At 53.9% G+C, this 22,935-nt stretch overlaps 3 protein-coding genes across 7 annotated transcripts in view; all 3 read right to left on the bottom strand.

The window, feature by feature from the left end:
- Nucleotides 1-1,705: 1,705 nt before the first annotated feature.
- SCARF1 (scavenger receptor class F member 1) lies at nucleotides 1,706-13,290 on the bottom strand. 2 transcript variants are annotated; one of them, XM_065908602.1, is made up of 11 exons: nucleotides 12,914-13,290; nucleotides 12,614-12,675; nucleotides 12,244-12,345; nucleotides 10,869-11,394; nucleotides 8,910-9,128; nucleotides 8,389-8,517; nucleotides 7,387-7,490; nucleotides 6,646-6,766; nucleotides 5,229-5,353; nucleotides 4,998-5,144; nucleotides 1,706-4,340 (listed from the first exon to the last, which is right to left on the bottom strand). In XM_065908602.1, exons 1-11 carry the CDS (start codon nucleotides 13,012-13,014, stop codon nucleotides 3,484-3,486), a joined length of 2,493 nt encoding a protein of 830 aa, XP_065764674.1. In that variant the 5' UTR covers nucleotides 13,015-13,290; the 3' UTR covers nucleotides 1,706-3,483. The 2 variants fall into 2 exon arrangements, with proteins under 2 accessions (XP_065764674.1, XP_065764676.1); XM_065908604.1 differs by having other exon boundaries at nucleotides 3,623-4,340; nucleotides 4,998-5,107.
- Nucleotides 13,291-13,438: 148 nt separating this feature from the next.
- Nucleotides 13,439-17,610, bottom strand: RILP (Rab interacting lysosomal protein). 4 transcript variants are annotated; one of them, XM_065908605.1, is made up of 8 exons: nucleotides 17,154-17,610; nucleotides 16,987-17,080; nucleotides 16,794-16,900; nucleotides 16,460-16,705; nucleotides 16,063-16,208; nucleotides 15,571-15,693; nucleotides 14,861-14,950; nucleotides 13,439-13,874 (listed from the first exon to the last, which is right to left on the bottom strand). In XM_065908605.1, exons 1-8 carry the CDS (start codon nucleotides 17,379-17,381, stop codon nucleotides 13,649-13,651), a joined length of 1,260 nt encoding a protein of 419 aa, XP_065764677.1. In that variant the 5' UTR covers nucleotides 17,382-17,610; the 3' UTR covers nucleotides 13,439-13,648. The 4 variants fall into 4 exon arrangements, with proteins under 4 accessions (XP_065764677.1, XP_065764679.1, XP_065764678.1 ...); XM_065908607.1 differs by having other exon boundaries at nucleotides 13,663-13,874; nucleotides 14,872-14,950; XM_065908606.1 differs by having other exon boundaries at nucleotides 13,731-14,609.
- Nucleotides 17,611-18,160: 550 nt separating this feature from the next.
- Nucleotides 18,161-22,935, bottom strand: part of PRPF8 (pre-mRNA processing factor 8) — a 32,289-nt gene continuing 27,514 nt past the window's right edge. Inside the window, exons 35-43 of the mRNA XM_065908894.1 lie at nucleotides 22,446-22,559; nucleotides 22,190-22,363; nucleotides 21,747-21,940; nucleotides 20,619-20,858; nucleotides 20,380-20,521; nucleotides 19,238-19,378; nucleotides 18,974-19,113; nucleotides 18,669-18,871; nucleotides 18,161-18,495 (exon numbers count right to left, since the gene is read on the bottom strand). Of these exons, the coding sequence (XP_065764966.1) occupies nucleotides 18,341-18,495; nucleotides 18,669-18,871; nucleotides 18,974-19,113; nucleotides 19,238-19,378; nucleotides 20,380-20,521; nucleotides 20,619-20,858; nucleotides 21,747-21,940; nucleotides 22,190-22,363; nucleotides 22,446-22,559 (1,503 nt within the window). The 3' untranslated portion in view covers nucleotides 18,161-18,340. The remainder of the gene's footprint in view (nucleotides 18,496-18,668; nucleotides 18,872-18,973; nucleotides 19,114-19,237; nucleotides 19,379-20,379; nucleotides 20,522-20,618; nucleotides 20,859-21,746; nucleotides 21,941-22,189; nucleotides 22,364-22,445; nucleotides 22,560-22,935) is intronic.

Raw genomic sequence — 22,935 nt, 5'->3', positions numbered from 1 at the left:
GAAAAGGAGAAAGAAACTATAAACAGCATTAAAAGACCAACCACAAACTGGGCAAAGAATTAATATCATTGGTATAAAGTCACTTATAAATCAATGAGAAAAAGATGAACATCTCAACTGAAAATTGGGGAAAGAATATAACCAAATCATCTATAGGAAAAAATACTAATAACTGATAAAGATATGAAAAGAAGTTTGGTCTTAGAATAATCATAGAGATTCACTCTAAAAAAGTTTTTCTAATGTGGGACATTTTTAAAGTCTTTATAGGAGAAGGAAATGGCAACCCACTCCAGTATCCTTGCCTAGAGAATCCCATGGACAGAGGAACCTGGCTACAGTCCACAGGGCCGCAAAGAGTCGGGCATGATTTAGTGACTAAACAACAACTGAATCTGTTACAGTATTGCTTCTGTTTTGTGTTTTGGCCCCAAAGCATGTGGGATCTTAGCTCCCTGAGCAAGGATCAGACCCACACGCCCTGCCTTGGAAGGTGAAGTTTCAACCACTGGACCACCAGGCAAGTCCCAGAAATTCACATTTTAATGATACTATTTTTTTCTTTTTTTTAGTGATTCCATTATATATATGCTTTTGTTTTTGGGTTTTTTTTGAGTCACGGAGCAAAGCATGTGGGATCTTAGTTCCTTAACCAAGGATCAGACCCATGCCCCATGCAGCAGAAGCATGGAGCCCTAACCACTAGGCCACCAGGAAGCTCCATATATGTATATATGGAGTTACATATATTTCATTGTGGTTTATTACAGTTATATCTTTCTCACTGTAGCTTATTACAAGATATTGAATATAGTTCCCTGTGCTGTATAGTAGGTCCTTGTTTATTACCTATGAATATTTTATATATGTTAATCCCATACTCCTAATTTATTCCTCCCTCCCTCTCCTTTGGTAACCATAATTTTGTTTTTTTATGTCTGAGTCTATTTCTGTTTAGTAGATAAGTTCATTTGTATCATTTTTTTTAGATTCTGCATGTAAAGTGATCTCATATATTTGTCTTTGACTTACTTAGTATGATAATCTCTAGGTCCATCCACGTTGCTGCAAATGGCAATACTTCTTTCTTATGGCTGAGTAATATTTCATTGTATGTGTAGACATATCTTTATCCATTCATCTGTTGATGGATACTTATGTTACTTCCATGCCCTGGATATTATAAATGGTGCTGCTATGAACATTGGCTGCATGAATGATGATGTTTTTTATAGCATTCATATCAAAATATCATTTTTTTGAGCTAAAAAACTCAACTTTTATCTGGGGAATTCCCTGATGGTTCAGTGGTTAGGACTTTGTGCTTTCATGGCTGAGGGCCCAGGTTCAGTCTCTGGTTGGGGAACTAACCCACAAGCTGCATGGCATGGCCAAAAAAAAAAACCTCCATAAACAAAACACTTATCTGTATAAAGAGTTTGACTTTTTAAGAAGCTTTAACATGTTATTGCTTTAGAGATTTTTTTGTGTGCTGAAATAATAATTATACCACCTTTAACCTGTCAGATTGGGTGTGGGGAAACAGATACCAATATAATTTATGAGAACACAAAGCCATTCAGCTCTTTTTGGGGGACCATTTGGAGTAAATACTCAAATGTTTAATATTCTTACCCCCTAACCCAGCAATTCCACTTCTAGGAATCTCTTCTACAGAAAAACTAGCACTAATGCAAAAAGAAATGTAGACAGATTTGGCTACTGCATCATTTATTGGATCAAAATAATTAGAAACAACCCACATCCCCATAGGTAAGGGATGGCTTAAATAACCTGTGTTATTTCCCCATGATGGAATCTCATTTTTTATAAAAAGAGGTAGTTTTATATTAACTAACATCAAAAGATAGCCAGGATATACTGTTAAGTAAAATAGCACATTGCAGAATGAGATGCTCTTTTGTTTTCATGCGCACAGAAAAATATCTGAAAGGCAGCATCTAAACTGTTCATGAGCTTCTCTACACACTGGGACAGAAGGGTTTGAGCTTTATTTCCTATCTGGGTAATGCAAATACGTGAGGAAAGAATTCCAGACTAGACCAACAGGCATTCCATGAAAATTAAGTCTGGCCCCTCCCTCATCCCGCAGAATCCCTTGGGGAGAAGGGAAGTCTGATTTTTACTCTAGACATGTTTATAATGTTAGTACCTTTTACTTATTTTTAAACTTTTGTTTATTTTTGGCTATGCTAGATCTTCATTGCTGCACAGGCTTTTCTCTAGCGGTGCCGAGTAGGGGCTTCTCTCTAGGTGCCGTGCACAGGCTTCTCATTGTGGTGGCTTCTCTCGTTGTGGAGCACAGGGTCTAGGGCATGTGAGCTTCAGTAGTTGAGGCGCCCAGGCTTCGTAGCTCTGCAGCATGTGGCATCTTCCCAGATCAGTGACTGGACTCGTGTCTCCTGCCTTTGCAGGCAGATTCTTTACCACTGAGCCACTAGGGGAAGCCCAGTACTTTTTAACAAACAACATTGCTTGTTATAATTTTAAAAATTCAACCCAGTGAGAAAAGTGAAAAAGAATGTCCACTGTAGGAAATTTGCAAATTATGTCTAAATTTAAGAAAATATCTGCCGCACTCTCATCTCCTGGAGAAAAATGCCATTTGATGCCTTCCTCTCAAATGTTTTTTATGCACATCCATCTTTTTTATTTCTTTAAAAAATACTTATTGATTCGGTTATGTCGGCTCTTAGTAACAGCACATGGAGTCCAGAGTGGGCAGGCTTCAGTGGCTGTTGCACTCGGGCTCTCTAGTTGCGGTCCGTGGGCTTAGTTGCTCTGCAGCATGTGGGATCTCATAAGTCTCTCTGACCAGGAGTGGAACCCAAGTCCCCTGCATTGCAAGGTGGATTCTTAACCTCTGGACCACCAGGGAAGTCCCCCTCACATCTTTTTTTTCTTTTTTAAGTCTATAAAACAGTCACAAAATAAACACAAAATGGAAGAATTCTAAACATGTATTCTGAGGCCAAAAGGAATGAAATTTGTAAAAAGGAAACATGATTTACATGTAGCAGGATAGCATGAACAAGCTCCCATATTCTTACACAACCTGATTTATTTGGTTGGTTAGGAACCTTTCATAAGGAATATCTCTTTAATCTTTTATCATCAGTTAGGTTGTTTCCCATTTCAGAAAAATGTTTTGCAAATGAAGGAAAGAAGAGACTGGGGCTAAACAGGGCCCAGGACAACAGAGAAAAAGTCCCTGCAGTCATCTCTTCCCCCTTCCTGACCCCATCCAGTGGGGTCTCTGCCCAGGCCTTCCAGACCCACTCCCAGAGCTCGGCTAGGACCCAGAGCCAACTGGCCTCCAGCACTGACATTTCCCGGTGAAAGCGAAAGGGGGCATGTCTTTCTGGCCCTGGGATCTTTTCCCAGCACAAAACACAATCTGATGGGGGCGATCTGAGGCCCAAGCCCCATCCACAGTCTTACCACTCACAAAATTCAAGATCCTCAGGGTTCCGGTGGCCCAGAGATGGGTACAACATTTTCATACTGGGGCTCCTCCTGCCCTTCCTTGTCAGCCACCTTCTGGGGATCCTGTACTAGGGGACCATCCTCAGGGGCCAGCGCCTGGCCACCCCCTGAGCTCTTGATGCCGCCCTCCAGGCCCCTGGCCCCTTCCTCTGACCCAGTCCCTGCAGACTCCAAGGCCCCAGTCAGTTCCTCCTTCATGGCTGAGCTGGGGCTCTGATTGGCAGAGCCAGAGTCCAGCCTGGGGCTGCCCTTGTTCCGACTCAGGGCCCGACGTGGAGGCTTGGGGATGGCACTCTTGACCTTGGGTTCTGCCTGGCCTTTCTGGAAGCTACCAAAACGGCGGAGGACAGATCGGACAGGGCCCTCAGGTCCCCGGGGTGTCCCTGCCAACATGTAGATCGTGGTGACCGAGCCTGAGCTTTCCTGGACGCTGCCCTCAATGGCTTCCACACGCTCAGCCACTGTCCGGCCACCAAGTGGGAGCCGACGGCGACCAACAGCTGAATCCCTGGGGCTGGCAGTACCAGGAGGGGCCCCATCTGTTTCCACTTGTGGGCCTGTGGACTCCTCAGTCTCCTGGCTTTCAGGACCTGGCTGGGTCCCCCGGGAGAGCCTCTTGGGCTTTCGGAGCGGGCTGGAGAGCTCCCCGGAGCCTCGACGACTCTGCGGTGCAAACTTGGTGCCTTCAGCAAAGGAGACTGATGGCCGCTTGGCCCTAGCGAGGCTGGAAGTGCGTGGGATGGCAAACGGCGTGGAGGCGTCCTCGGGGGGAGGGAAGGGACCTCCAGCCAGGCTGGCCTCTGAGGATTCCGCTGGGGCCACAGGGACCATCCCTGGCAGAGGAGACAGAAGTGCTTGACCGAAGCTGGGCTGGGCTCTCCAGTCCATCTTACTTACCCAGCTCAGCATCTTTTGGGAGGCTCCCAAGATGGAGCAAGGGAGAGGGTGAGGATGCAGAGAGCCAGGGGAAAGGGCTATTCAGGCAGAGACTACCGCCGGTACCCTCCAGTCTCACTGTTCTCCCCAACTTTGTGATAATGCCACACTCCAACCACGCTAACACTCTTTCAGCGCCACGTGGCCACGTCCTTCTTACTTACTGCCCTTTGTGTACACCGTCCCCTCTTCCTGGAATGTCATTCCCATCTCTCCCTGTCCCTGGGCTAACTCCTACCGATTCTGCCAGATTCAACTCCGATACCACAAACACCTAGACATCGTCTCTGACCCCTGTCACCCCTGACGTGCTGGATCACGAGCCCCTACTCGCGTGTCCCCCGTGAAAGCACGTATCACTCTGTCCTACCACCCACTGTCTCATAGACTATAAGCTTGGGGAGGGCAGGCGTCTCTCTTGTTCTTGACTGCATCCCACAACCAAGAACCGTGACGGGCACAGAGTGGGCGCCTGCTGCACGTGTGCTGAAGGAATAAAGAAGAGGGTGTGATGAGCAGGTGGGCTCGGGGCGGGGGGGCTGTTTGGGGGCTACCTTCTTGGGGTGGCACGCAGTAGGCAGGGCCCTCGTCCTCTTCTCCAGACTCGGAATCGGAAGAAAAGGAGTCATCCGAAGCCCAGCCGGCGGAGGGCGGCTCGATGAAGCTGTGGTTGAAGGGGATCTCCGGGTCGTGGTGCGAGACTGCGGGGGAGGGGCTCCAGGTCAAGTGCAGCGCCCGAGGGGACACCTCGTCCTGGCGACCCCTGACCCTCAGCACCCACTTACCTGTCACCCAGGGAAGCTTGTGGCTGCCTAGGGAACCGCAGGGCAGCGCAGAGCCCAGGCTGGAGGTCAGGGCCCCCCAGACCTGCAGCTTCATCCTGGACACGGCGGTTCCATCTCTCACTGGCCTGAGGGCAAGGGCATGGGAGAGTGGTCAGTGTGGGAGAGCCCTGACTGGGGTAGAGAAAAGGGCCAGGACCATCCTGATTCCACGGTTCATGGAACAAAGTGACCATGTCTACTTCAGTGACTCTCTGTGACTACAGAGTAAAATCCAAACTGAGATCTGGAGATATATATATACACACATATATAAAATATTGACTTCAAGATCTAAGCCTGACACAGAAGGCAGCGTGGCTCCAGAGTCACGAGGTGGGTAATCTGGCTCTGATTTAGCCTCTCTGGGCCTCAACTTCCTCATCTGTAAAATGGGGACAACAACTCCTATCTATCAGAGCTTTTTTTCAGGACCCAGCATAGCACCAACTACACAGAGGGCTGCCCCCAAATGCAGCGATGTGTGATTATCATCCTCGCTGAGCCCCAGCTCACCGATCTTTCTGGAAGTGACACCACCTCTGGGAAGCCCACCCTTGTCCTCACCGCCAAGCTGGAAGCAACTGCTTCACTCATTGCCATTCCTCAGACAGACTGTGCACACATCCTGGTTATTGAGTGAGGGACTTCTCCTTGTCCCCCCGAGATCTAGGTCCCCAGGGTAGGGCCTCCTAGGTCTGCTGCTCTGACGATGCCCCCACAGACAAGAGGGACATGCTCAAGGGGTAGTGAGTGAACTAACATCACACCAGATAAAACAGAGTCCAGAAAACTGGGCACGGGCTTCATGCGGGCCATCGACTATCAGGGTCACCTTGGGTCTGTGTCCTCCTGGGAATTAAGAAGGCAAATCCGCTGCCACCAAGTGCCTTGCTCAAAACCTCCATCCACACTGCTCTGAGCTTCCAAGGGGCCGAGAAGTATGAAGACATTTCACAAAGGAACAAAGCTCTTGTGCGAAGTGTTCCCTGCAGCAGCCCCCAAGCCTCAATCCCTTCTCACCTCTGCTTTACTCGGAAAACCACGCCCTCTGCTGAACCCTTGCACAGGCTTTCATGGCACTCTCCCTTCGGAGGCCTGGTCTCTTTGCCTCCCCGCCCAGAGCTATCCTGCTGCTGCTTCTGCCTTCTGCCAGCCTGGTGCCTGCTCCCCCACACCCTCCACCCCCAGAAGCATCTGAGGAGGGCAGGTGGCTGACCTGGTGTCTCCAGGCCACGGCCATGGCCAGCTACTTCATTAGCTGACTTATGCGTGTGACAAGGCCAGCCTATCTCCATCCCAGAAAGGAAACCATAGATACCACCTTGCTTCCACCCACGGCCTGAGCTGTAGGGTCGGGAAGACAGGGGCCTATGTTCACCTGTCCTTGGGGTCCAGCCGGGCAGCCCAGCAGCAGCAGGCACAGCAGGCGATGGCCAGGAGGAGCAGCAGCAGAGGTACGAGGATGCCCGCGATGAGGGCGGCGTCCTGACTATGAGATCCTAGGGAGGGCGGGCGACGGACACATATTCGGGGCCTTCTTGTCTCCCACACATCATGTCTCATCTCTAGCTCTGCATTGCCTTCTCCCCAGAATCTCCCACCTGTGGGGCCCTCCCCCTCTTCTGAGAGATGTAGACTCAGCTCCGCTTGGAGGCCCCCTCCTCCAGGCAGCCTCCCTACTGGTCTGTCCCTTCCTGATGGTCCCCAGCCTGTTCCACAAACTCTTGCCCCAATTCTCAGGCCTGATGAGACACCCCAGTACCCAGCCCTGTGTACCCATCTCCTGGGTGCTAGCCTGTTTTCTCAGGGGACCAGGGCTTTGTCATGTCTTCAGGGGGCCCCCAAAGCACCCATACAGATTTCAGGTAGAGAGAGCATCTCTGAAGTGGGCTTAGCCTTTCTAGCAAGTAAGGAAGCCCCAGAGCCTGTGTCAGGGGCCATTCTTTCATGACTTCCCTGGCACACCAGTGGTTAAGACTCCAAGTTTCCACTGCATGGGGTACGGGTTCGATCCCTGGTCAGGGAACTAAGATGCCACTTATTATGCAGTACAGCCAAAAAAAAAAAAAGGCCACCCTTCCCCCAGCTACTTCACCCTGTACTCTTTGTTCGAGCTTACCCAGCTGGCAGGCCCCAGAGACAGGGTCGCAGTTTCCCTCTGGACATTCGCAAGGAACAGAGCAGTTGTTTCCATGGAAGCCAGATGGACACGAAGTGTTGCAGCTTTGGGGGGACAGGAGATATAAGTGGGAGGGTGGCTGAGAAGGCATGGAGGTGGGCAGGGGAAGGTAGATTTCTGGGCACTGCTCCCTACCCCCTGCCACACAGACTTCCCCTGAAGGATGCCCAGCCAGACTCCTCTGACCTCTGAGCCACATTCTAAGCACCCCACCCCTGGCAGTGTTTACAAGAATCCCTTAGCCCCTAAGCCCATCTTCCAGAGAGACCATCCACACACTGCCCCCTGGCTCCCAGGCCCCCAGGGTGAAAGCCTCAGGCAGGGTCCACTTCTCAAGATCATTCCTTGTCCACTTGGCGCTATCGTTGAAATAAGCAAGATGCCAGTGGAATCCAGAGACACTTCCTCAGAGTCTGGAGGTCTGAGCAAGGCCCGCCCCGGCCTAACTCTCTGGGTCTTGGTCCTCTCCTCTGTAAAATGAAATCTCTTCCAGTTAATACTCTCTTCTGTCCCATAGGTGGGAGAACCTGACATTGGCGACACTGACATTTCCAGGTGGCACAGTAACAGTGGTGAAAAATCTGCCTGCCAAGGCAGGAGGTGCAGGAGACGCAGGTTCGATCCCTGGGTTGGGAAGATCCCTTGGAGATGGAAATGGCAACCCACTCCAGTGTTCTTGCCTGGGAAATCCATGTTCTTGCCGTGGACAGAGGGGTCTGGCAGGCTACATACAGTCCAATGGGTCGCAAAGAGTCAGACACGACTGAGCTGGTTCTACTTCTACCTCTGAGCCCCCTTTGGAAGATGCAGACCCCACAACCAGAGGAATAACTTCCTAGTTACGAGGATGCTGGGTGGGCGGGGGAGAAGCCCAGGTGGGGAAGTTTAGGGAGCAGACTGCACAGAGGCCTGACCTAGGCCCCTCCTCCTCCCCGTCCTCACCTGGGCCCCCAGTAGCCGACGGTGCAGACACACTCCCCGGTCACAGCATCACAGGACCCCTGGACACACGTGGGGCAGGTAGAGCCGCAGCCCTCCCCAAAGGTGCCAGTCAGGCAGGGGTCTTCGCACCTGAGGTGAGGGGAGACTCAGAATGGAGAGCAAGGCAGGCCTGACCCCTGCCCCCAGATGGGCTCCACCCATCTCCCCCCATACTTCTAGATTCAGAGACCCCAGCGTCTACTCATCCAGCAGTGAAGCTCAGGTGCAAACAGGGCCTTGAATCTGAGGTCAGACCCAATAGGTGATAGACTATAGATCCCTGGAGGGAGGTAAGAGTGGGAAGCCTGAGTAGTGGGGGGGGCACCTGCCCAGGGCCCCATCATCACCCATTTCTCCTGCCTTGGTTTTCACCCAGAGAGGGGCCCCACAGGGTTGTGTGACTATATGCTTGGGAGAGGGAGCAGTTGGGGCCAGTATCTAGAAGGAAGGGATGCCCCACCCTGAGCAGGCTGGCCCCTCACCTGGGCCCCCGCCAGCCAGGCTCACAGCGCTGACAGTGCCCGGTGTCTGGCTGACAGGCCTCCCCAAGCCGGCAGCGGGGGCACTGCTGCCTGCAGTTCTCGCCAAAGGTGCCAGGAGGGCAGGGCTGGTGGCACTGGGTCCCGTTCCAGCCCGGCTCGCAGGCCTCGCAGCTGCCTGTGTCTGCAGAGCATGGTTTATTCTGCTTGCAGTGGCCACAGCTGGGAAGAGAAGGAGTCCAGGGAGCCCTGAGAGGTGGACGGATGTCGCACCCACCCAGGCCTCCGGGGTCTAGAGCGCATCTTGGTTCCAGCAGGGCCATTCTGGCAGGTTTGAGCCTCAGTTTCCCCATGTTGTACAACAAGGAGGCTGGAGAGACTATCTCTGTGGCTCTAGTAGGATTCCAGCTCTTTCCTAACCCCCCCCATTCTGAGCCCCATCCTTCCCTGGATCCCAGGGTCCCCAGGAGTTCCCAGCCCAGCCAGGGAAACCAAGTTACCACCCCTACCTCTGCCTCCCTTCTGCCCAGGGTTTCCTTCCTTCCCCTTCCCCCTTCCTCCCTTCCACCCTTGCCACCTCAGAGGTCTGGCATGAACAGGCCTCAGTAGTTTAGCTCCTATCCCATTTAATGCGTTATAAAAATGCATCAAGTGCATGTTCTCACCACTAGCATTTTATCTTTAGATTTTTTCAGGTTTACTGAGTTATCTTTGACATACAGCACTATTATGAATTCAAAGTGTGCAGCATAATGACCTCATATATAGTGTGAAATGATTACCATGAAAAGTCTAGTTAACACCCATCATTTCATATTGATACCAAAAAATAAAAAGTTTTTTTTTTTTTTTTTCCCTTGTGACAGGAACTCTTAGGATCTACTCTTTTAACAACTTTTCCAGTAAGGCTTATCTTATCTTAATATCGCCTTCATCCTTATTTGAACTTTCTCCCTCCAGAGACTTAATTATCTGGGATCACTCACTTGGATCAGACTCGTTAGTGGGAGAAGAGGAGTTCATAAAACCAATTTAACAGATCCTGACTAAAATTTAAAAAGAGAGAACAGAAAACATTTGGGTGTATATATATGCAATGTGTGTGTGCTGTCAGCTTAACTTTTTACTTCAGTTAATATATAGCCCATCATATACATGTATGATATATATGTATATCATATGTATTAATAAAGAAATAAATGGACCATAAAGAAAGCTGAGATCCTAAGAATTGATGCTTCTGAATTGTGGTGTTGGAGAAGACTCTTGAGAGTCCCTCAATCCTAAAGGAAATCAGTCCTGAATATTCATTGGAAGGACTGAGGCTGAAGCTGAAGCTCCAAGACTTTATCCACCTGATGTGAAGAACTGACTCATTGGAAAAGACCCTGATTCTGGGGAAGATTGAAGGCAGGAGGAGAAGGGGATGACAGAGGATGAGATGGTTGGATGGCATCACCGAATCGATGGACATGAGTTTGAACAAGCTCTGAGAGTTGGTGATGGACAGGGAGGCCTGGCATGCTGCAGTCCATGGGGTCGCAAAGAGTCGAACACGACTGAGCACTGAATTGAGCTGAATACATATATGATAGAATGTAAAACGTTTCTTAAAGTGGGTGGACCTGGTCAAAGTTTGAAAGCCCCTGAGAGGCAGAGAGACCCTGCAATAGCCTTTTTGCCATGTGATTCCTTGTGTTTCTTTCGTCCTGTTTCTACGGCTTGCTAGGAGTATTTTGTTTAACAGCAACCAGATGAAAGTGGTGGGCGAGGCTGGACTCAGGGGCGTCGAGGGTCTCTTTGCCCCCTTTCACCCCACCCTTGTCTGTTTCTGCGCAACCTTCTTCCAGCGGCCCCTCCTCCCCCGCCCGCCCTCTCATTCTCTCCTCCTACTTCGCACGCCCTTCTCCCTCCCTTCTCATCCGCACCCCCCACCCCCACCCCGTCGCCGCCCCGGCTCACCTGTCGCGGCACTGGAGCCCGTACCGGCCGGCGGGGCAGGGCAGCTCGCAGCGCACGCCGCGGAAGCCGGGCGGGCAGCTGCACTGGCCGGAGGCGGCGCTGCAGCGGCCGCGCACGCACTCGCACGGCTGCCGGCACTCGGGGCCCCACCAGCCCGGCCGGCAGGCGCAGCGGCCCGACTCCTGCGCGCACGGCGAGCCGTGGCAGGCGCAGCGGAAGCTGCAGCGGCGGCCCCACCAGCCCGGCTCGCACAGGCAGGAGCCGGTGGCCTGATCGCACCGTGCCGCCGCGGGGTTGCACTGGCATGGGCGGCGGCACGTGGGCGACCACCAGCCGGGCTCGCAGCGGCACGCGCCGGTCTCGGGGTTGCAGCGGCCGTGGGGACCGCAGGTGCACGGGAACTCGCAGCGGTCGCCCCAGCGGTCGGGTTGGCAGTGGCACGCGCCGGTGGCCGGTTCGCACTGGCCGTGCGGGTGGCAGGTGCAGACCTCCCTGCAGTCGGGGCCCCAGTACTGGCCCGGGCAGCCTGCGTTAGGGCACGGGGGCGACGGAAGAGGGTCAGCGGGCTCGGGGTTGGGCACGGATGCTCGCCGCGCGCCCGCTTGTGTGCCAGGAGGGACCCTGGGCCAAGGAAGTGTGCGTGGGGGGAGCGGGCCCACCCTCCAAGAGCCGGGACAGCCTGTCCCCTGGGGCACAGCTCACTTCCTGCCCCTGGCTCTGAACCACAAGTCTCCTTAGCACTGGCCCAGCCTCCCACTTCCACATTCCAGAACACACTTGCGAGTGGGAAATGGCCTGTTCAGAGCCACACCGAAGTGGGTGGGCCTGCATTCGGGCCCCTCCTCCCTCTCCTTGGGTTCCCCCCCAACACCCCCAACTGTGTCTGTCCAGGCCTGGAGGCTGCCCTTGGGGTCGGGGAAGAAGCCACACCCCCAGCGTCTCCTCTCAACCCCGACCCCTGGCGGCTGGCTGCCCTCTGGCTCAACTGGCCACCAACCACTTTGCCAAGTCCCTCTTTGTGCCCGAGAAGGTGGACACTCCATTCTCCCTCCAGACTGGCATAAGGTGTATGAGACTAAGAGCGCATTCATTCTGCAGTTAACCGGGATCTCCAGCGTCTTTCAGGAAGTTGAAAGGGAAGATGAACAGCCCAGAGCTGAACCTGTGGGAGGACTTTGAAGATGGGGTAGAAACCAGATGACTCAGGGCATCCCCGGGAGTGCGTCACTTCCTGTCTCCAGACCTCAGTTTCCTCAGCAAAGCTTGGAAGGACTCTGGCCCTGCTCTTGTAAGATTTCTTTGCTCCCTGCTTCGCCTCCCCTCTCCCCCAGTCCTGCCCGGCCCCTTCATCCTTCAGGAGACCCTCAGGACTCACGGGAGTTGCACTGGGCTCCGAAGAATCCAGGTTTGCATCGACAGAGGCCTGGTTTCACACATACCTCGTCTTCCCGGCAGGCGTCCAGCCCCTCGCAGATGGCTGAAAAACACCCCACCCAGGTTGGAAGGACAGGGGTGTGGCCAGGGGACACTCTGTCCCTCTCACTGGCTCCTGCTGCCCCTGCCTCCCTCAAGAGCTGTTTCCTCGGGGGTGGGGGGTTTGGGTCACAGGAGGGACCCTGGCACAAGGACTCAGGAGGGCAAATAGACCCCAGGGTGGGTAGGAAGGAAGGGTCACTGGGCTCTGTCCTCCTTTCTCCTCCAGTGGCGGGTGGGGTGGGGTGGGTGGGACCATCCTGGCTACTCACGGATGGTGCATTCTCGATCTTTCTGCCTCCAGCCTGGGCAGCACTGGAGCTCAGCAGAGGGGCTGTGGGGCAGAGAGGGGTCAGCCGGGGGGGCAGCCTGGACCTGCAGCTGGATCACTGTCGCTGGCCTCAGCCCCATCTGGTGAGCCTGGCCAAGGGTCACAGCCCCACGTCTGCAAACCCTTTCCACTCTGTCCCTGGCCATCCCACTGCCCTCCAGGCTGTCCCCGGACCCTTCCAGCTTTAGCCCCTCTTTCCTCATGTCCTCCTCCCCCCTCGTCAGACGCCCACAAGACCCACCTGCTGGCCTTGCAGACGTGCCGCCCCCCGGCGTCCAGCTCAGACCCTGGGGCTCCCAGAGCCCCGAGCAGCAGCAGAGGGAACAGCAGCCCCGGCCCCATGGCGGTCAGTGCAGCGGGAGGGCTTGGGTCAGTCTGGCCCCCACAGCTCCCAACCCCCTTCCTGCTTCCTCCCCAGGCTTTTCCTGAGGAAACCAGGCTAGAGGGGCGGGCTGCCACGAGGCACCTCCCTGAGACAGTGGGCAGGCGCTGAGGCGCAGACACCAGAATACTGAAAGGAAAGGGAAGGCCAATGGGCCCAGTAGAGGCTTCCGGGCAGGTCTGAATCCGGAGTGGGCAGGAAGGTGAGGCTCTAAGTCCTGGATCCCGGACAGGCGAGTGGGTAAGTCACAGAAATCCATTAGGTCACATTCCCCAAGGAAAGTCGGAGAGGGGAGAAGCACCACCCCCCCACCAGTGACAACCAAGGGGGCCGTCCTGGCAGAGCTGGGCAGGGGCAGATCGCTGACAGACAGACGTGGAGCCATTTCTGGTATCACGGGCAGTTGCTTTATTCCAATAGCTCAGGCCATCTGCACAAACACCTGGTGGGGGGGCAGTCAGCTCTCCGTGTCACGGATGGGGAAACAAAATCAGAGAAGCAGCACTTTTATCTGGCCCCCGAGGCTTGGCACAGAGGTATAGGAAGGACAGTATATTAAAAAACAGAGACATTACTTTGCCAACAAAGGTCCATCTAGTCAAAGCTATGGTTTTTCCAGCAGTCATACATGGATGTGAGAGTTGGACTATAAAGAACTGATGCTTTTTGGAGAAGGAAATGGCAACCCACTCCAGTATTCTTGCCTGGAAAAGTCCATGGACAGAGGAGCCTGGCGGGCCTGCAGTCCATGAGGTTACATGACTGAGCATGTGTGCACGAGGGTGGAGGGAGATGGGTTGGTAGCAATAAAGTGGTAGAACTGAAAAAAAAAAAAAAAAAAGAATTGATGCTTTTGAACTGTGGTGTTAGAGAAGACTCTTGAGAGTCCCTTGGACTGCAAGGAGATCCAACCAGCCCATCCTAAGGGAAATCAGTCCTGAATATTCATTGGAAGGACCGAGGCTGAAGCTGAAACTCCAATACTTTGGCCACCTGATGGGAAGAACTGACTCAGTGGAAAAGACCCTGATGCTGGGAAAGATTGAAGGCAGGAGGAGAAGAGGATGACAGAGGATGAGATGGTTGGATGGCATCACCAACTCCACGGACATGAGTTTGAGTAAACTCCCGGATGGACAGGGAGGCCTGGTGTGCTGTAGTCCATGGGGTCGCAAAGAGTCGGACACCACTGAGCAACTGAACTGAACTGATAGGAAGGAAAGTAGGCTGAGCTCCCATCAGACCCCAGCTCGGACCAGGATTAGAGAAGAGCCTGGGAAGGGCAGGGAAGGAGGAAGCCCAGTCCTCATTTGAGGTCACACATCCAACCACAGACAGATTCCAAAGTCAGGCCTCTGGGGTAGCTGAGACCCCAGACAAAGATGTTCACTGAGAGCACAGCGGGACCCATCAGGAGTCGGGGGCTGTCGGGCTGCCCACCGGCTCCAGGTGGGGTGGCTGCGGGGTCTCCTCTCCTCCCTGTAGCTGGCTGGGAGCCACACTGCTGGTCTCAGTCCCAGGGGCCTCTGCTTCACCCCGATACCACTGGCCAAAGCTGGGGGGAGAGCCAAGAGGTGCTTTGAGCCTGGCTGCCAGGGAGGTCAAGGACAGGGGCTGAGGGCGGCAGGGGGAGCTGTCAAAAGGGGCCCCAGAGCAAGAAAGGGCAGCATGAGGCAGGGGGCGGTAAGGGGCCACCAGAGGAGCAGGAGGGGACGGGCATGCTACTTGCTTGGGGCAGCGGGAGGGAAGTTGGGCCCCTCCACCCCCACCCCCACCACATTCATCCTTCCTCTTCCCTCAACATACAAACTCCGTACTCTGGACTCAGGGGCTGGGGGTTCAGAATGGTCTCCCTTATCACTGGAGAGCAGGAGCCATGAGCCATCCTCATCGTCACTGAGGCAGAGAAGAGAGGAGAGGAGACATGAGGGTCCTTCATCAAGGCCCTGAGGGCCAAGCGGAGTCTGCTGTGTTCATTCTTCTGTGTAGCCCCGAGGAGCGGGAAGGGGAGGACAGAGCGACTTTGGGGCCCCCACAGCTGGAGTGAGGGAAACTGAATCACTTTGCTGTACACCTGAAACCATCACACAACACTGTTAATCCACTATACGCCAACATGAAAAGTTAAAGAAAGCTGGAGAGAAGGAAAATCTGGGGAGACAGAGGACACCTTGAGGCTTTTATTTCCTAGCCAGATACATAGCAGGCCGCGGACAGGGCCTGCAGCTATAGCCTGACCTTTACCTGTCTGAGAACAAACAGACGCAGCCAAGACAAGAAACCAAAGAAAGTGAAAACCGACTGTGGAGAAGCAGAGTCAGGATGTGCAGCGAGCAGGGCAGGTGGGAGCACCTGTGACCCAGCGAGAAGGTGGTGGGCTCAGGACGGCAGGCTTGGGGGGGTGACCAGGCCAGGTTAGTAGGTTCCAGAGGTGGCTAAGCCAGGTGACAAGCACAGTCTGAGGCAGTGGGTTCAGAAGGTGACCAGGCTGGGTGGGAACGGAGGCTGGGCCTTACCTGCTCTCCGCTTCCTCTGGAGTCCCTAACATTTTGGCCTTGATCTTCTTCCGCTGCTTCTTGACAGCTACCTTCATGGCTTCAAGCAGAAGCCCAGGGACCCGGTGGTCTGTGAGCAGCTCCCTACAGAGGAGGAAGAAGGGCAGACAAAGCAGTGGGGATGCTAAGAATAGGTCTTGACCCAAGTACTGTGCATGTTGTTGCCCCTTTTGGGAACACTCTGCCTTGCCTCCCTAAGCTTAGGTGTCACCTCTCCTCGGAGTACTTCCTTGACAGCCACTGCTGCTGACCCTCAGCACTGGCCCTCCCCCGTGTGGAAGAAGATCCGGGAGGGCAGGGACTATATGACTCACGTCCTCCAGTGCCCAGCACGGTGGGTGGCACATGACACCCTGGACATATCAACCACTCAAAGAATGAGGCGGGTGAACCGAGGCCAGGGAACAGGTGCACCTGGCGCCCCCGCCTCCGGGCCCTGCCCGGCGCCCTCACCGCTGGAAGTAGGCCAGCTCCTCCTTCAGCAGGAACACGTTGGCTTTGAGCTCATTCCGCTCCTGAAGGATCTGCTGAACCTCCTCTCGACTGAAGCCGCACTGCCCTGCCTTGGCGGGGAGCCCTGGAGGCGGCGGGGCATCCGCCTGTGGAAGGACAGGCTTGGTCAGGGGGCGCCTCGGTTGGACAGGGACGCGAGAGGACTGGCAGGGAGCCTTGGGAGGCCAGGGCGCTACCATGGGTGCCAGGCCGGGGCTCTGGCTGAGAGTAGGGGCAGAGGCTGGCTGGGGGCGCACACTCGTAACCACCTTCCAGCTAGCCTGTTGGCCTGCTACGTACAGCAGAACTTTCCCGAGTGCCCACCGAGCGCCAGACTGGTCCCTCATCGGGCACTCACCGGGTCCTCGGGGGTCCCCGGGGCTCTTGTGCCCGCGGCCGCCCGCTCGGACTCCTGCCTCTGCTCGCACCCCGGCCCCGCGGCCTGGCCCTGCACCGGCTCCGGAGGCGGCTCCACGGCCGCTTCGCGCCGCTGCTCTCGTTGGCTCTCGCGGTCCCGCGCAGCGCGCAGCTGGGTTTGTACCGCGGCCAACTTCTGCCGCAACTCCCCATTCACCAGCAGGAGGCGCTGCAGCTGCTCCTGCAACTGTGGGCGGAGCCAAGGGGCTGGTGGGCGGGGCGTCCGAGGGCCGGCAGGGCCCCGCGCCCCGCACGTCGCCCCGCCCCGCCCTCACCGCCTCGGTCTCCTGGCTTCGCTGCAGCAGGTCGCGGTTGTACGCCCGGAGTTCGTCCCTCTGGCGGTCAGTCACCTCTTTGAGCTGCCGCAGCAGAGCGTGCTCCTCTGAGGAAGGGGCGTTCTCAACAGCGGGCCCGCAGGTGGAAGCCCTGAGCCGCCCCGACCACGGAGCCCCGTAGGCCGGCACTCACCCTGTGGTCTAGAGCGCAGCTCTCTGCGGAGGCGCTCGTTCTCCTCTCGTAGCCGCCGCAGCTCGAGTTCTGCCTGCTGCGCGGATACCTGCAGCTGGGGAGGCGACGCTGTTAAGGTCAGCCCCCGCTGGCCCGGCGGGCGGCTGGGGAAGGGCGCCGTGACTCACCGAGTCTGGGGCGGGCCCCACGGCCGCCTTTTCCAGGAGCTCCAGCGCCTGCACCACCAGCGGCACGAGCCCAGCCGCTGCCTCCGGCCCGAAGCGGCGCGCCAGCTCCTGCAGCTCAGCGCCCAGGGCCCCCGCTAGGTGGTACACGAGCTCCGCGGCTGTCCCCGACCCCGCGGCCACCCGAGACCCCCAGCCATGCGCCCCAGGCACCGCCCTTCTGGGCTCCATGTCCGCCGGAGGCGACCAAGGGTGCGACACCCTCCTCCCTCAACTGGGGCAGGAAAAAGCCAATCAGTCCTGGCCCAGGAAGCAGCTTAGGACAGTCGAGGGCGGGGTAGAAGCGACAAGGGAGGAGCGATTCAGGGAAAAGGCTGGAAGAGACTCAGGGCTCTGGACCCTGTCCTGTTAAAGCCCCCAAGGTCACAGGAAGTAGGACATTCCGGCCAGGCGTCCAGGAGCTGAGGCCCAGGGCTGTAAGTGGTCACTTTTGTCAAGCCCTCCCCGGTGTCCACACCAGGCTCCACCCCTGTGTCTAGAGTCATGGGGCCTGACTTGGCTGCCAGCTCTCCGCCAAGAGGTGAGTGGTAGGAGGGCTGTCACTGACCTCAGCCAGTGGCAGCCAACTGTCCAACCACGTGCCTGTTTCCAGGACAGGCTGAGAGTGACACAAAGCTTAAGGGGCTAAGCTGGGCTCTACAGCTACCGAGAACAAGCCAGGAGCTTCTACACTCAAGAGAGTGACTGCTCCAAGAGATGCTGAAAAGCGGTGAGGGTTTACAATGGTGAGGGTTTACAAGTATCTGGGGGAAAACTGGCAAATGTGGTCACAGCAGCAGGGGTGTGAAAACCCAACTCCCCTTCAGCTCACTGAGCTTAGAGGATATTTATGCCCACAGCTCTGAACAGGGGGCCTCAGGGCTCAGTCCAGCAGCTTGCTGTGAACACGTCCAGCCTCTGCCATCCCTACACCCAGAATCTGAGCTCAGGGGAAAAGAAGCTTCAAAACCTCCTATTTATACAAAATTTATTATTATACTTTTTCACAATTACAAGTCACCAGAAGGTCAACATCACCACAAGCACAAAAGAGAGGGAAAAAGGGCCAAGCTGCTGAATGTCACCAGCTTGTCTGTGGGGTCACAGGCTCTAGCCCTAACCAGAGGCTGAAGCAGGAGATGAGGAGACGACTACGCATAGAGGTCCTCTCGGTCCGCAGAGTAGACCTCGCCCTCCTGCAGGAGAGCGAAGTTAAGGAAGTGGGAGGGCCGGTGCACCTCGTGGTAGAACTCTTTGGGGTTTGCCAGCTGCAGCTCGTACTTCATGTTGGGATCATGCCGGACACCTTGGAGTAGAAGGAAGAGGCCAGCGTTGACAAGGTCCACCTGCCTCACCCAGCCTGGGTCCCTGGGCCATCTCTAAACCAGAATCTGGGCCCAAGTGCTAAGGGTGGTGGCCTAACCTCATCCCCACTTTCCTGTGCACCCCTGACCCCACCGCACACCCTGGCCCACATACCCATGAAGTTGTAGTTCCACGAGGACTGGGCAGGGACCATAAAGAAGCCAAGGAAGCGATCCGACAGTAGCATCTGGACCCTCTCGTAGTGCGAGGGTAGGTAGCCCTTGGGGTTGTTGCCCTTATCTGTGTTCTGGCGGCCCCATTCATAGCCACTGGGAGTCAGCTTGTAGGCTGTCAGGGTGCAGGAGCCTGGTGTGAAGCTGGAAGAGGAATGAGGACAGAGTCAGAGCTAAGGCCACCATTCTGGGCCCTGGCCCGCAATGCCTCCCATCACCCGTCCTCCCAAGGGGGCTCAAGCCCACCTGCAGGTGATGATAATGGTCTTCTCGCCATCCCAAGATGGGTTGTCGGCCATGATCTTGGCATGAGTGGTGACATCCTGGGGTGACAGCTGGGGAGACTCATTGGGCTGAGTATGGATCCAACCTAAAGGTTCCATCTCCTTTAGGAATAGTGAAGGAAAGCTATTTAGGGCCCAGGAATCCCACCCATGAGAGTAAAACCTCTGCCTTCCCTTCACCACCCTGAGAGCAGGAAGCCGCAGTCCTCCCACTTCCTCCACTAACCTTGAGGTACTCGTGCTGGGGCAGCTGGCCAGGCAGGTGCACCGTCTGGTGCGTGCCCCACTGTGGCACCATCACGATGCAGCGGATCTCCTTCACCTGGGGGTTATCTGGTGGGCTCACCCCATACAGGTATCCTGCAATCTGGAGACAAGGGGGTCAGGGACCAAAGAGATTCTTAGTACCAGCTTTGTGCTTAATTCCCTTCTCCAGGACAAGGACAGAGTTCCTCAAAATGTGGCCAGAATCTCCTGCATTAAAAAAGCCTGGGGATGCTTATGCAAATGTTAAACACGGACCTCATCTCAGACTTAATCACATCAGAATCCTGAGTGGGGTCCAGGAATCGGCACTCCTCACACATTCCCCAGTTGATTATTTAAGTACAGTATCCATAAACACATGAGCACACAAGCACACAGCTCAGGCATTCAACAAGCTGTACACATCTGTAAATCCACAGCACTGTTCCCACCACCGGTTTCTCTTTGAAACGACCTTGAAACTCTTTGCTCAGTCTTCTGGTTATCTTTTATTTCTTCCTGTTCTTGTCTTCTGTGTACTCTCTATCACATACGAGTTAATCATTCTGATGATGCTTTTGTGCTGCGTATCTTATTTAAGATTATACCATCACTAAGACAATAAGTATTTTCTTCTAATGCTATACTAGAGTTTAGTATTTTATATCCAGATTTTTATTCCACCTGGATTTTACTTCTGTAAGTGCTACAAAGTAGGGATCAAGTCTCCTTTTGCTGATTACTTCAATTTCATAAAACACAATCCCACAGATGAAGTGGAATCCTCAAATGATACACCTGATTTATTGTATACACATGAATCTCTTTCTGACTATATGATACTTCATTCTGTATACACATGAATCTGGTTCTGACTATATGATACTTCCTTCCAATAACTTCTAGGCCAATCACACATCATCCTCTCAATTGCCACAGCTTTATAATGCTTTGGTATCTGGTAGGGGCCAAAAGCTTCCTCCCTGTTTTGGCTATCCTTATATATACTTTACTCATCCATGAATTTCAAAACATCACCTCCAGTTCCAGGAAATCTTAGGTGAGTTTTAGGATCATAAATGCTTAGCACACACTGTGGCGTAGTTGGACAAACATACTCACCTGGGCACGAAGGTCAGATATGCAGATAAACTTCTTAAGCACGTTCTTGGGAAGGATATAGGTGTACCCAGTCTCCTTGATGTCATCAGATGAAACATAGATGTGATTGGTCCTTAGGTGCAGGTTGGCGGCAGAGATGGCCCTAAAAACAGGCAGGGAATGTTGGCATTTCTCAACTCAAGCACCTCATGCAGCACGGACAGGCCTTCCCATCCCCACCCCTCTGCCCTGTGCACTACCTGACCCTCCATTCAGTCTTAGAGGAGAAAGTCTGGGTCTCGTAGTTGCTGGTGGTAGAGGTGATGATTTCGTCACCATGCTTGTTGACAGTGCGAGTCTGGGTTGCAGTCAGCTGCGACTGTTCCTTGGTCTGCTTCTCAATCTCAGCGATCTGCTGCCGCTGCTGAGATGGTGCTGAGATCTCCATCCCCAGGATGATGTCCCGAATTTCTGATTGTGTCAGTGATGCCACATTCACACTGTGGGGACAGTGTGAGTCACACCACAATGATCCCTTCCCTTGGTCACTTATACCCCTAACTGCAAGCTTGTTAACTGGGTGAGAAACAGAGCCCATTCGTACCCTGACCCCAGACAATCCTAAGTGATACTTATACACCAAGTGTGAAGTGGAAATACACTAATATGGATCAGATTTGTCACATCCTAGGCTGGCCCTATGCCTGTACACCTTTTGATCATGCTCAAACCAGATTTAGCATCCACACCTCCCACTCTATCTCAACAAAAAGTGCCCTGAAACTGGAAAAACTTTCAAAAACGAAAATGCTGGAACAAGTTCTCAGAGTTGACACGTCAGTCACCCTTACCAATGTCTGGAAATCTATGGACATTTTTGGTTGCAAAAATGACAGGGGAAGAGAAAGAAGGAAAGTGTGTGTGTGTTTTATTAGCTGTGCTACTGTGGGGTCTGGGATATGAGAACTCTGTGTGTGTGTGTGTGTGTGTGTGTTATGAGCTGTGGTACTGAGGGGTCTAGGATGTTAGAACTCCCTCTACTGACTATGTGGGTGTGTGTGCATGCATATATGTGTGTGTGTGTGTGATGAGCTGTGGTACTGAGGGGTATGGGATGTTAGAATTCCCTGGACTGCAAGGACAGTAAAGAAACACCCTGCTCAAAATGCCAACAGTGCCTCTGCTAAGGAACAGTGCCCAAGAGTCAGCTTGAGCCCTGAGACATGGACACTTCCTACACCATCAGAAGACACCACCTATAGGCATCTCCATGACAATTTCTTGAGAATCATCTTAGCTTAAAATGTTTCAAAAATCCCAGAAAGTATATACTGAGCCGCCTATTTCACCCCTTGCGGCTCTCATCGGTAGCCCCCACCACCACTCACTTGTTTTTCTTGCCGTAGTCAGCCAAGATAAGGTCCTTGAGCTGCACCTCCACCTTGATCCACTCCTCGTCAGTCAGAGTGGGCCAGATGTGGTGCGGTTCTGTGATCGTAGTCTTGTCTGGCTTCAGGATCACCTTTGCGCGGTCGTTGTTCACGTGCAGGGCACGCAGAATCAGGATGAGGCGGGAGAAGGCCTGGGGAGAGGTATGGTGGCAAGGGAGGTCAGCTACTGGACATTCTTCCCTCTCCGTCAGCCCATCCCTTTGGAGACTCACACCCTAAGGTGTCCCCCTCACCGCAGGCAGGGGCACTGGCCCATCCACGGTGGATGAGGTGAAAATAGCCCCCCAAGAGGCCTGTGGAGAAAGTTAAGGCACAGGACTTTCTTGTGACTCCAAACCCACTCCTCTCAGAGTGGCGCTCCTAGCAAGGTGGTTTCATACCGTGTAAGATGAGATAGTCTTGAGCCAGTCATCATAGAGGTTAAAGAGAACCATCTGCGGCTCAGTGGCTTTAAGGATGAGATCCCCAAACTTCTCCACCTTGAGGCAAGCCTGGAAGGGGAGCTGGAGCTCTGATCCTTTAATAACAATATTGGGGAAGTCCAGCAAGTGCACCTGAGACAAGATCAAGTCCAAGTTTAGAAACAGAGGCAGCAGGTCTCAGCCCTCTTTCCCTCTACCTCATTCACCACCTCACCTCCAGTGGATCCAGCATGCCTTTCCTAGTGACAATGATCTGCTTGGGCTGCTCCTCCACGGGCAGAGACCGGATCAGGGCAGCCACCTCCTCAGCTGTCTTCCATTTAGCCAACTAATAAACAAGAGAGGAGGACAGGGAAACTGAGTCTCCGCCCTCCCAGGTCAGCTAGAACAGAACATCCCAGTCTTAAAACACTTACCCTATGTCTCTACTGCATGCTACTAACTGTTAGGTACTCAAGAGCTATAGAAAAATGTCCAATTGTCTGGCCCCAAAGGATGTTTCAACCTAGTTGGCCAGACAAAACTCACATAAGCCTAGTGTTTGATTATATACACACTACGTCAGCAACAAAAGAAATTAAGGCTAAAGGTCACAAAAAGCTGCACAAAGAAAGAAGTCCTGAGGAATGAGTAAGACAATGATTAACAGAGCTAAGAGAAGAATTCATTCTAGCAAAGCCACAGAGGCGGAGACGTTCACCAGG

This window comes from Muntiacus reevesi, chromosome 18, assembly GCF_963930625.1.
Source record: "Muntiacus reevesi chromosome 18, mMunRee1.1, whole genome shotgun sequence".
NCBI classification, from domain to species: Eukaryota; Metazoa; Chordata; class Mammalia; order Artiodactyla; family Cervidae; genus Muntiacus; species Muntiacus reevesi.
This window is presented reverse-complemented; position numbering and strand designations above follow the sequence as displayed.

Bases quoted from the DNA above. Each gene is read 5' to 3' on its own strand.
- RILP (XM_065908605.1), bottom strand. From the start codon at position 17,381: ATGGAGCCCAGAAGGGCGGTGCCTGGGGCGCATGGCTGGGGGTCTCGG. The intron at 17,081-17,153 runs GTGAGTCACGGC...TCGCCTCCCCAG, and splicing joins TGGGGCCCGCCCCAGACTCG to CTGCAGGTATCCGCGCAGCA. The intron at 13,875-14,860 runs GTATGTTGAGGG...TTTTTTTTTCAG, and splicing joins GAGTCCAGAGTACGGAGTTT to TTCTACCACTTTATTGCTAC.
- SCARF1 (XM_065908602.1), bottom strand. From the start codon at position 13,014: ATGGGGCCGGGGCTGCTGTTCCCTCTGCTGCTGCTCGGGGCTCTGGGA. The intron at 5,354-6,645 runs GTGAACATAGGC...CCTTGCCCTCAG, and splicing joins CGGCTGGACCCCAAGGACAG to GCCAGTGAGAGATGGAACCG. The intron at 4,341-4,997 runs GTAGCCCCCAAA...CTCCTCTGCCAG, and splicing joins CTGCGTGCCACCCCAAGAAG to GGATGGTCCCTGTGGCCCCA.